This window comes from Bidens hawaiensis, unplaced genomic scaffold (genome assembly GCF_021521415.1).
Source record: "Bidens hawaiensis isolate Kalapana, Puna unplaced genomic scaffold, B.hawaiensis_p1.1 tig00009540_1, whole genome shotgun sequence".
Taxonomy (NCBI): domain Eukaryota; kingdom Viridiplantae; phylum Streptophyta; class Magnoliopsida; order Asterales; family Asteraceae; genus Bidens; species Bidens hawaiensis.
Window position 1 is genome coordinate 300,273 of NW_027491708.1, and position 12,378 is coordinate 312,650.

The following is a 12,378-nucleotide window of genomic DNA, read 5'->3' on the forward strand; positions in this document are numbered from 1 at the left end:
CTACAAAGCATAATAAAGAAGAGTATAATGGACATTAAGCATAAATTGCACACGTGAATTTCAATTCATTTAATATATTTATAATTTTTTACCCTCAACTTTTATTAAACGAAAGAATTCTTACAACTTCCCTTCATCATCTTTAATCATTTAATACTAATTATTTTAATTTTAAACTAACTTTTCCCCACGATTTTTAAATCGACATAACTTTTTCGTACGTTAATATTTTTTAGAACAAGTTGCACCATAAAAACGAGCATTTTATTCTCTTTAATTTGAGTATCATATTGTTTGAGTTTTTTTCAATTGAAAAAATCAACATGTTACGTATGAGCGTTTAAGGCCGGTTTTGATGGTTTAAGTTAAACATGCGAGCCAAACTATTAGTAACGATTATTTCTCATCGAAAATAGTAACTAAACTGTAGAAAATTGAAACCGAAAGTTAAAATAAACAATCGTTAACCTAACCGATGACCGATTTAAACGGTTGTAAGGTTTCAAACCGAACTATGAACTCCCATAATTGTTGCGTGATTACCAAAGTCTATGATCAAATACCCGCTGCATCCCGCGGGCACCCTTCTAGTAAAAACAATACGAGGTGGCAAAGTGGAGGCTAAAAGGAGTTCCGTGCATAATCCAACATTCACTTGTACTGGATCTTTTCCTCAAATCCATCAATCATAACACACACACACATTTGGGGTTTACATCATTCGTACTTCTCTCACTACCCACTTCCAACATTACCAAACTGGTCAGTACTCATCTTCTTTCTTAACTTTTTTTTTTAATTATTATTCAATTTTCAATCGCATAATTCTACTATTGATTTTCTTTAATTCTATCCCCTTTTTTGTTTCCATGATTTTGAATTTGATATATGGGTATACAAATATAAAGATTATTGATGGCTGCTTCAGCAAGTAGTATGGTTGTGAGTAATAAGTTGAGTGTGAATTCAAGTAATACTGCTGATTCTTATTATAAGGTCTGGGAAGATCCATCTTTTATTAAATGGAGAAAGAGGGACTCTCATGTTTCTCTCCATTGTCATGATTCTCTTGAAGGTAGGGTTTTTTATACTTATTTTAATTTTTATATGACAGGAAGACGTTGACTTTTATGTTTGGTTTTTTTATAACTTTTCTGATACTTTAAGGTGGTTTGTGATTATTTCATGACATTAGATCTGGTTACTACTTAGCTTTGTACCTTTGTCTGGTTAGTCAAAGGTCAGCTTACAAAAGAATATTGTTACATTTACTTTCTTGAATTTAGGGTGTGTTTGGCTAAGGGCTTTTAGGGGCTTTAAGCTACAAGCTTTTAGAAAAAGCTCCTATCTAATAAAAAATATTGATTGGTAAGAGGAGCTTAATGCTTTTAGAGGATGAGAAAAAGCTCTAAATTGAAACGCTACCTATAGTAGCGTTTGAGAAAAAGCTCTACAAGCTTTTACATTTGAATTTACAAGTTTGGTACTTGAACTTATATCAATTTTTGTTAATTTATACATTCAACCTTTATTCAAAACTAACTACCCCCATGACTTTTTTAGGAGCCATAACTTTTTCACACGTTAATAACTTTTTAAACAAATTACATCATAAAAACGAGCATTTTATTCTCTTTAATTTGAGTATGATATTGCTATACTTCTTTAACTTTAAAAAATTAACATACTACGTGATTATCGGTTAGGATCGGTAAAAAGTCGAGTCAGATGAGCTCGAGTCATGTGTAAGACCAAATTAGGAGTCGAGTCAGATGAACTTGAGTCACGTGTAAGACCAAATTAGGGTCAGAACGAGTCGATACAAAAATGGTTAAATTAGTTCGATTCGTGTCGGTACGCTTTTGAGTCGAAAGGGGTCAGGTCAGAACATATTTCAGATTAAAACAGTGCATGTTCAGAAAGGGATTCATATCAAAATATGTTGGTTTAAAAAAATTATCTATTTGAAAATTATTATATATTTCAGCTTTGTTTCTTGATTTTCGACATCATTTACAAGCTTACTGCTTTTCCATGAATTACACGTCTACATTTAGGTTATGTATGCACTGTCATCAGGTGAATCATGTACCGACACTGATTATGCGGTTGATGTTAGGTTGTGCGCCCATTCCGCCGCACCACGCAGGCACCCAGCTAGTTTTATTAAAAGCTTCTGCTACTCTGCCAAACACCTAAATATTTAAAAGCTACCAGCTTCTAGCTTTCAGCTTCCAGCTTACAGCTAACAGCTACCAGCTAGTTTTGCCAAACATACCCTTAACCGTTGTTTATCAACCGCTTAAGTGGCTCTAAGTCGCCTGGATCTTTAGAGGATTGGCATTGATGTAACATAACAAAATTCATAAATTTTGTGTTTTATCTATTTCATTTTTGTTTATGCTGAGTAAAACGGCATCTTGATATGATGGTTGACTTTAAATCCTTGTGATCTTAATTTAAAGAACTCCTATGGTTGTCCCCAAAAGTTAAAACATGATCAATCTTCTTCTTTTTACCACTTTGGATGGGCTAATGACTTTGAAAATGATAACTTATTAATATTTGGTACTTGGTAGTAGTGACAAATGTTCATATCAGTTATATATTATAAAACTACCCATTTGAGCTAGCTCAAAAGGGTTGAGACTTGTTCAAGATGATATAAAGGTTCTAACTTTTAAATCAAGTTTCACTTGTGCATGCTAACAAGTGCATTATGCGATTCTCATTGTGCTCTACTTAAAAATGGTTTTGTAATGAACGTGTCACTGTATATGTAATGCCGCCTCTTAATTTTTTATATGCTTGATTATGCGGTTGGAGATTACAACTTTTACAATTTTCCCTTCTCTCCAAGACGGGGTCCACAAAATGTATGCATACAAGATGTGACAATGCACTCTAGTATTATATATTTATATGTTTATTGTTTATATTATTTTACACAACATATTGTTTATATAGATCTTTACATCTTGGAAAGTCTTATAGTCAAATGTGTATAATATGTTTATTTCTTGATTGGACATGTTTTAAACCTGTTCCATTTGTAGTTTCTCTAAAATATTGGCATGAGCGAAACAAAGTTGACGTTCTTGTTGCAAAATCAGCGGTCTGGGATGATGATGCTGTTTCTGCTTCACTTGAATGTGCCAAAAATTGGGTGAAAGATTTGCCTTTTGTAAAATCATTATCTGGTAACTGGAAATTCTTCTTTGCTCAAAGTCCTACCGCTGCTCCTTCAGATTTCCAAGATGCAGCATTTCAAGACTCTACATGGGAAACAATACCAGGTAGCTTCTAGTTTACTATTCCATTATTAAAGAATCCATATTAAAATTTATAATGTCAATCGACTTTCTTGTAAATAAAAAGAATTCTACAAAACTTCAGTTGTATGACAAATATTGATAGCATTAAGCAGATTATTTGATAAAAAAAAATATTGGTAGTATGTAATTTGAGATATGTATGACTTCTTTTTTTCTTTCTGTTTCTTATGATTACTCTACTACAACTTTTAAATGTCCCTCATTTATTTATTTTCATTTTTGGACAGTACCATCGAATTGGCAGATGCACGGGTTTGATCGACCCATATATACGAATGTCATATATCCGTTTCCACTTGATCCACCACATGTTCCCGATGATAATCCTACCGGCTGCTACAGGACATATTTTCAACTTCCTAAAGATTGGGAGGGTAAGTTCCTGATTTAATACTCATCACCTTTTTTTTTGTTTTCTACATATATTATTTAATAAATTTAAAATTCATTCCCCGTCCTAAGAAATTTTCAATAGTTTGCATTTTGGAATGTCTCGTGAAAATTGCAAAATTTTCCTTTTATTTTTTCAAGTTTCTTGAGTTACCTATTTTCTTGATGTTAGTTTCTTTTCACGAGATTCCACTCTATTTTCATGACTGAATGGCATTTTTAATATTTTATTAATAGTCAACAGATGTGCGTACATTTGACAGTATTGAACATGCCATAAGCTCTTGATTGATATTTATCAGGTCGACGGATGTTACTACACTTTGAAGCTGTTGATTCTGCGTTCCATGTCTGGATCAACGGGTCTCTTGTTGGATACAGGTTTTGGTTTTATCATGCATGCTTTTTAGGTAACCTTTAATGAATTATTCTGCTATAAACATGTCATTCTCCACCAATTTACTTATGAAAGGGTCTATAAAATGGCCCAAATATGTTAAAACGGGTTGAAAGTTGTCAGTCTATATTTAAGTTTTTAACACGTATAACTTGCTATATCATCTAATTTTAGTATTCTAATCGATACTAACACATTCGTTATTTGTAAGTTCTAACAAAAATGATTTATATTGCAACACATTTATCTTGACATGCTTAATTGTTTTTGATGTTTTGTCAGTCAAGACAGTAGACTACCAGCTGAATTTGAAATCACTGATTTCTGTCACGAGTGTGGATCCGACAAGAAGAATGTTATAGCTGTGCAAGTATATAGATGGAGTGACGGTTCTTATCTTGAAGATCAAGATCATTGGTGGTTGTCGGGTATTCATCGAGACGTGCTTCTTTTATCCAAACCAAAGGTTTCTAATTTTCCAATATGAACTTAAATTAAGCCAATCATTGTTTAAAAATGAAATTTTTTAATACATTATGCACGCGTTCAGGTGTTCACTGCAGACTATTTTTTCACTTCAAATCTAGCGGAAAATTATGCTTATGCAGATCTAGAGGTAAAATAATCGGGTCTAGTTTCTGGCATTTAACTTTAATATGATGGTTGAGTTGCTATACATTATGCTTTAGGTTGAAGTGATACTTGACAAGTCAAAAGAGGTCAATGTTAACACAGAAGTCAAAATTGAAGTCACACTGTTTGATATTAGTGGCCATGAGTGTACTGATCTGCTGTCAGCTGATGTGGCACATTTAGAGCTTCATCCCCCTCCTAAATATCCTTTAGGGTTTCGCGGGTATCGACTAACCGGGAAACTGCAAAATCCCAAGCTTTGGTCTGCAGAGAAAGTGAGTTTTCCAGTTCACCTAATATTTTTTTTCTAAAACTTAAATATGGAAAAATGGACGGGTTGAGTAACTGGTCAAAATGAATCAACCCGTTCACAAGTAAGTTAGACCATACTTTAATTATTCATTCTAACAACACTGGATTTTGTGACAGCCGAATCTCTATACTTTAGTAGTCGCCCTTAAAGACGCATCAGGTAATATCATCGATTGTGAATCATGCCAAGTGGGCATCCGAAAGATTTCAAAAGCCCCAAAACAGTTACTTGTTAACGGGCATCCCGTTGTTATCAGAGGTGTAAACAGGCATGAACACCATCCTCGTATAGGAAAGACAAACATTGAATCTTGCATGGTTAAGGTAACACTTTTGGTTTTTTTTTTCTTGTTTATTCATTTTCTTGCAACACATTTGATACATAATTGTTATCGTTTTTGTGATATAGGATTTGGTTTTAATGAAAGAATATAATATCAATGCTGTTAGAAACAGTCATTATCCTCAACATCCAAGATGGTACGAGTTATGCGATTTGTTTGGAATGTACATGATCGACGAGGCCAATATCGAGACACACGGTTTTGATCTTTCTCACAATGTCAAGCATCCAACTCAAGAACCGGTTTGGGCCGCATCTATGTTGGACCGTGTTATTGGCATGGTGGAAAGGGACAAAAACCACGCATGCATTATTTCTTGGTCTTTAGGAAATGAAGCAAGCTATGGACCAAATCATGCTGCTCTTGCTGGTATTGACTATATTTCAAATTTTAATGGGTGGGCCCGAAACACGTGTGAATATTTTTTCTGTAACTGATTTGTCAAACATGTCTGGTTCTTTTGAATATAATGATTTAGAAGGTTTTATGTGTTAACAGTTGCTTTATGCGACTTTCGACTCGTTTGATGGTTTTCACTTTTCAGGGTGGATACGTGGAAAGGACCCGTCACGAGTTGTACACTACGAAGGTGGCGGATCACGGACCTCATCAACAGACATTATATGTCCTATGTACATGCGTATTTGGGACTGTGTTAAGATAGCGAAAGATTTAACTGAAACGAGACCACTAATATTGTGCGAGTAAGTACACCTTCTAATCATTTTAAGATAGTGAAGCAATATATTCTTCACTTTAATATTTTTATCGGTTTCCATTGTGACTTTATATAACTTTTATTTTTTGAAGATATTCGCATGCGATGGGTAATAGTAACGGGAACATACATGAATATTGGGAAGCAATTGATAGCACATTTGGTCTCCAAGGAGGATTTATTTGGGATTGGGTTGACCAGGGTCTACTCAAAGAAGGTAGTGATGGTAGCAAGTTTTGGGCTTATGGAGGTGACTTTGGAGATACCCCAAATGATTTAAATTTCTGCATGAATGGTCTCGTATGGCCCGATCGGACCCCTCATCCTGCACTACATGGTGATTACTATATTTTTTGCTTAGTATTTTGTATGAGTGGTGAAATGGGCTGGTGAGATGGGTTGGGTAAAGTTTATTTCGGGTTGATATTGATGAGGTTGAGCTGAGATGACCCACACCCACTTAACACCTTTTAATTAAGCAATATAGGAAACCCTTTTCGTGAAAGTAGGGGTGTAAACGAGGGCTCGGCTCGTCAAGCTTAACAAATGCTTGAACTTAGCTTGGCTAGTTTCGAGATCTATATCCAAAGCTCAAGCTCGGCTCGCTTATTATATCTTAGTTATTCAATTATCTTAACTATCTACATGTATAATTACTTTTGTATTATAATTTACATATATAACATTGTATATACTATTTAGTTATTTTTATCCTGATTATATATATAATTATATTTTATTTATGTAATATATATATGTGGTACATAGGTTTTATTATATCCATAAAAATAATAGGCTCTAACTAAGCTCAATGTGTGAAGCTCGGGCTTGTTTATTAGACTGGCTTAATTATAGGCTTAGCTCGGATTCGAGATTGTTTAAACTTGACATGGTTCGAGTTTTTAATGAGCCAATCTAGAGTAACTAATAAGCGCCTCGACTCGTATACACCCCTGCACAGCAGTCAAATATCATGTCACTCCATAATGAATATTTTTGCACCTGTTGGTCCAAATAAAATGCTCTTTTGATTATTTGTTTTCAGAGGTCAAATATTGCTATCAATCAATTAAAGTGTCCTTCACCGATGGCTTATTTAAGGTACCATTTCTGTTCTTAATTCTATTTGTGATTCTAATCATTTTATGAAGCACATGTTACTAACTGGATCACACATTTTTTTATTAATAGATCACAAACACCAATTTCTTTCAAACAACAGAAGGGATAGAGTTTAGTTGGGTGATTGAAGGTGATGGACGTAAACTTGAATCGGGAAGTCTCAATGTACAAACACTAGATCCACAAAGTAGTTATGATATCAAATGGGAATCCAGCCCGTGGTATTCGTCATGGGCCTCATCCGCTGCTACTGAAACCTTTGTGACCATTACTGCAACTCTTACAAAGCCCACACGATGGCTTCCGTCTGGTCATGTCGTGTCATCTCAACAACTCGAGTTACCTTTGAACAAAGACTTCATCTCCCCTGTAAGTAGTTTTTATAGAACTTACAAAACAGGCCCGTCCAAACGGGTAAATTATTGTACGGCTCGGTTCGCCACTTTTTAACCAAAAATGAAACTTTTAGTTGACATTTTATGGAATAAAAGTACAATTTGGACACCTTTTGGCCTGTTAGTGATTAAGCATGACCCGTGTCGGTCCTTTCGTAAGTAAACGGGTCGAAATCACCACCACTATATTTTCCATCGAGCTTCTTAAATTTTACTTTAATAGTAATATTAATGGCATGCTTGCTCTTGTAATCTTATTAATTCTCTGATTGGACTTGCAGGCCCCGAAGGTTAAAAAAGTCGCATTAAATTATGAAATCACAGACCATAAACTTACCATCCACCAGAACACTTCAGAGATAACCTTCAACAACGAGTCGGGTGCAATTGAGAGTTGGACGGTAATTACTTCCTTTATGTTGCATTACATGTCACTTTAATCACTTTAGTAACTAATATCCAAAAACTCCATAAAACTCGTTTTATATTTTGTTTTGTAAAAGAGACCAGGAAATAATATATCTGAAAACTGTGATTATAATGGAAGAGAAGACAATAATAAATAGCAGTTAATTATAATTAACATCTTTGATGGTGATAAACGTTAGGTTGAAGGAGTTCCCGTGATGGTTAAAGGCATAACACCATGCTTCTGGCGTGCACCAACTGACAATGACAAAGGAGGAGAAGACAATAGTTATCTTTCAAAATGGAAAGCCGCGAATCTCGATAATGTTTTCTTTGTTAAAGAAAGCTCAAATGTTAAAAAGGTCACGGACCAGCTTCTAGAAGTAACCGTCGTGTATAACGGTTTTTCAAAGGCCAATGAAACCGAAAGCCTTTTCAAAGTTGACATGAAATACTCGTTCTGCGGTTCGGGAGACGTGATTTTGGTTACCCATGTAAAACCAAGATCCGATCTCCCCCCTTTGCCACGTGTCGGGATCGAATTCCATTTAGAGAAATCGGTTAATAATGTTAAGTGGTATGGGCGAGGCCCGTTTGAATGTTACCCGGATCGAAAAGCGTCGGCTCATGTGGGACTGTATGAGAAAAAGGTGGATGAGTTGCATGTGCCTTACATTGTTCCGGGAGAGTGTGCGGGCCGGGCTGATGTTAGATGGGTCACATTCCAAAATGATAAATGTTCGGGCATCTATGCATCCGTTTATAACGACTCTCCACCGATGCAAATGAATGCAAGTTATTATAGCACAAGTGAGCTTGATCGCGCGACACGTAAGGAAGAACTTGTGAAAGGAGATGACATTGAGGTAGCTTTTTTTTTCCATTTTCTATTATTGTACTCTTATTGACCCGCATTGGTTGACTCGCAGGTGCATCTTGACCACAAGCATATGGGTATAGGCGGTGATGATAGTTGGTCCCCTGCGGTTCATGACAAATACTTGATTCCTCCTTCACCATGCACTTTCTCCATTAGATTCTTTCCAATAACTGCTGCTACATCTCCCCATGATGTTTATAGTGGTCGGTCTTGAGACCGTTGTTAATAACGGCTGGCATGGTCAACAAGTTGATGATGTTAGCCCTCGTGATCGGCGAGTCAATAATAATGGTTGGAATAAACAATAAGTTAATAATCTGGTATCTGTGTTAGTTTGGCTTGCTGGTTGAACAAGATATGACAGTTTAGTATTTGGTTTGTTTTTTGATGTTGCAAAACTTGATTTGATGTGTAGAATGATTTATTTTTTAACATTAAGTTTAAATAATGATTAAAATCATCTTTTATTAGGGATTACAATCGAAAATAGAATGAAGGTGTATTGAAAATAATGTTGCAATGCCAAGAAGCTGAAATTTCCAAATGGGCCTGAAAGATGAACCAACCTCTTATTTCCCCAAAAGCATATTAAAAACGAGTCAAGCTGCTCGTGAGCTACTTGAGTTTGGCTTGTTAAAAGCTCAATCGAGTCAAACTTAAACGAGCTCAAGTGTACAAATAAGCTCGGTAAATTAATGAGCACGAGGTTTAAACAGAGAATTTGAAACTAGCCGAGCTTGAGCTCAAACTCTCGTGTGTTAAGCGAGCCGAGCTCAAGCTTGGGCTAGACTCAACTCATTTACATTCCTAGCATATTCATGTTATTCAAGTAATATGAAAATGGACAGCCTTCAGTCCATTCATCTGGTGTGGAGCACTTTGATTATCCAAACCTAATCATAAGTTCAGCTAAAACCGACTCCAAATATGAAATACTCAACTACACTTCTAACAATTCGATAACTTTAATAACCAATAAATATTAACTTCTGTAGGAACTACAAACTATCAAATCATCAAGGCAGCTTTGAATCAACATCCAAAACACCTAATATAAAATACCTACTCTGATCATCAATTTCATGAGCAATAAAACAAATATTTTTAAGTTACCATCTTAAAGATATACCAAATGCCGCAAACTACCATCACATCCTTTACTATATCAATCAAAATCGGATACTTGGTAGCATTATTTCCCGCCATTGTAACACACATAAGTCATTTCTTCTCAGGGGTGAGTCCCGCCTCTTTTGCATGTTTTCTCTTAATATGGCGCCACAAATGATTAGTTCCAACAGCAGATCCAGAAACATATCTTTTATGACAAAAGTTACATTTCGCAACACTTTCGTTTTGTTTCTTGAGGTTTTTGTAATAATTCCAAACCTTGGATCTTTGCTTTCTCGAGGAACCGGATTTGACTTTCTCAGAAGCGGGCTTGACTTTCTCGTATTCTGTCACTGACTTGTCATCCGCAGTTGACTCATCCGTAGTTGACTCGATATCATTGTAACTGCATCCTTCGGGATAAACGAGTTCTGCATGTTCTCCTCTAAGATGGTGCCTCAAATTACTAGTTCTAGCATCTCCCGCAACAAAATTTGAACTACAATAAATACAAACTGCAACAACGCTTTTGTTTGGTTTCTTGATTTTTTTGAAATGATTCCAAACCATAGAGGTGGATTTAGGTTTCTTTGGTTCTGAAGTTGAAAAACTCTCCTTGTAACTACAGTCTGCATAATTGAGATCAAAAGACAATAAGTAAAATCAAGTGATTCTAAAAATAAAAATTAGTTTAACTACAATAACTGGATTTTAAAATATATCTGTAGAAAATAATATTCTATCTTGGTTTAAAAAAGCGTGAGGCGCTCAGAGGCGTTTAGGTCCCAAAAGGCGAGGCGCACACATCCCGTACGCGAGGCCAAATAAGCTGACTTACAACCAGAAGTTGCTTCTATAATCTGTTTTATATATCAACCTATTTATCAAGCGAATCTTCATAATTTCTTCGTCCCTTTGATTGTTTTTACACGTCAGTCTCCTACAAACCCTAATTTTGACCAATCTGACCCAGAAGTTCAAACGAGTGAATTCTGAGAAGAAAAAATAGTTAACTCTTATTTCTTAATGATCAAAACGTATAATTAAATAGACCTTGAAAGCAAATTTCAAAACCTATCTCATTCTTTGTCTAAGTTTTCTAAAACTAATAGTTTAATCATAAACTGTTAAGTAAATTATCTAAGAACTTCAAATACTTTGAAAGTACAAGATGAATATAACTTTTAAATCAAAAAGATTTACCTGATACTATTGCTTTCTGTGTATCCTTCAAATCCTGCAGTTCCAACAGCTTCTTTGATCGCTTTCGTTTTCTTTTTTTCAAGTCGGGCCCACCTGTGTACTCAATCTCCACCACTGCATCGCATATTCATAAACACAAAACAATATTAATCTCAAACCCATAAAATCCAACGTAATCATTTCTTTTCTACACGTTAAAATCTTGATGTACATCATGAGCATATATTGTTACCTTCAGTTTCACTCGAGTCATTTGAAAGCGAGGATCCAGAACTATTGCTTCTAGAAGCTTCTCAGGAACATCGGGGAAAGGGTAGGCTGGCAAGTAGCATAATTCTTCCTGAGAGATATCCGAGTCACTAAAAGTCGAGTTCTTCTCAACTGTAACAATATCAACTTCATCGTCTTCATCTACACATGATCCTTTCCCCTATAATAATAAATAGATTACAAAAAAACTAGATTATAATTGACATAATATACTATTTGGCAATCCACTTTACCTTCTCAAGATCAGGAATCAAATCAAACTCATCTTCTTGTTCCACATACTCTTCATTTTCATCAAGTTCCTTAAAATCGGGAGCAAACGCACTCCAATTCTCGGTATAATCCTTAACCCAAATATAAACCAACCCCATTAACGACACAGAAACAACAATCGGTTGAGTCGGGTGCCAGGCCAAATCCACCAATGCTTCCTTTGGACCTTCTAGAAGCTTCACAAGAAGCCCGTCCCGACCCCATATATATATCTTATGCTCTCCTTTACTAGCAGAACCCCCAACAACCCACTCACTATCACCACTAAAGCACGGTGCTTTCCAATGCACTTTCGTTATTAAATCTTGAAACTCACGAACAACAAGTGATTCGAATCTATGGTCAGGATTTGTCTTCTACAACAGCAAATAAGAGCTCTAAGCTTTTGTTTACATCCTCCAAAACCGAAAAACAAGCCCGCTACTATCAACCAGTAAGTCAAAATAATCAGATGATAAGTTTCAAAATGCAATAATGTAATATAATTATGACTTTTTGGCTGCAGGAGGAGTGTGAACTGGTGAAAATTGATGTTCATCACCGTGTTCAAGGAGACGTGGTTCTTGAATGTGTACATTTGGACCATGT

At 35.5% G+C, this 12,378-nt stretch overlaps 2 protein-coding genes across 2 annotated transcripts; one reads left to right on the forward strand and one right to left on the reverse strand.

The window, feature by feature from the left end:
* The first annotated feature begins 650 nt into the window (after nucleotides 1-650).
* LOC143532677 (uncharacterized) lies at nucleotides 651-9,387 on the forward strand. The gene is made up of 17 exons (XM_077027661.1): nucleotides 651-762; nucleotides 909-1,075; nucleotides 3,057-3,296; nucleotides 3,563-3,709; nucleotides 4,028-4,106; nucleotides 4,405-4,588; nucleotides 4,673-4,738; nucleotides 4,812-5,030; nucleotides 5,185-5,391; nucleotides 5,477-5,780; nucleotides 5,956-6,115; nucleotides 6,222-6,466; nucleotides 7,175-7,230; nucleotides 7,321-7,620; nucleotides 7,928-8,047; nucleotides 8,255-8,920; nucleotides 8,984-9,387. The coding sequence occupies exons 2-17, from the start codon at nucleotides 916-918 to the stop codon at nucleotides 9,146-9,148; spliced, it is 3,318 nt and encodes a 1,105-aa protein (XP_076883776.1). The 5' UTR covers nucleotides 651-762; nucleotides 909-915; the 3' UTR covers nucleotides 9,149-9,387.
* A 600-nt stretch (nucleotides 9,388-9,987) lies between these two features.
* LOC143532657 (protein RBL-like) lies at nucleotides 9,988-12,376 on the reverse strand. The gene is made up of 5 exons (XM_077027647.1): nucleotides 12,332-12,376; nucleotides 11,751-12,146; nucleotides 11,480-11,677; nucleotides 11,248-11,361; nucleotides 9,988-10,673 (listed from the first exon to the last, which is right to left on the reverse strand). The coding sequence occupies exons 1-4, from the start codon at nucleotides 12,374-12,376 to the stop codon at nucleotides 11,326-11,328; spliced, it is 675 nt and encodes a 224-aa protein (XP_076883762.1). The 3' UTR covers nucleotides 9,988-10,673; nucleotides 11,248-11,325.
* Nucleotides 12,377-12,378: the final 2 nt, after the last annotated feature.

Coding starts and splice junctions, on each gene's coding strand:
- LOC143532677 (XM_077027661.1), top strand. CDS start 916: ATGGCTGCTTCAGCAAGTAGTATGGTTGTGAGTAATAAGTTGAGTGTG. Junction 3,297..3,562: donor TACATGGGAAACAATACCAG/GTAGCTTCTAGT, acceptor ATTTTTGGACAG/TACCATCGAATTGGCAGATG. Junction 8,048..8,254: donor GTGCAATTGAGAGTTGGACG/GTAATTACTTCC, acceptor GATAAACGTTAG/GTTGAAGGAGTTCCCGTGAT.
- LOC143532657 (XM_077027647.1), bottom strand. CDS start 12,376: ATGGTCCAAATGTACACATTCAAGAACCACGTCTCCTTGAACACG. Junction 12,147..12,331: donor ACCACGTCTCCTTGAACACG/GTGATGAACATC, acceptor TTGCTGTTGTAG/AAGACAAATCCTGACCATAG. Junction 11,362..11,479: donor TGACTCGAGTGAAACTGAAG/GTAACAATATAT, acceptor TATGCGATGCAG/TGGTGGAGATTGAGTACACA.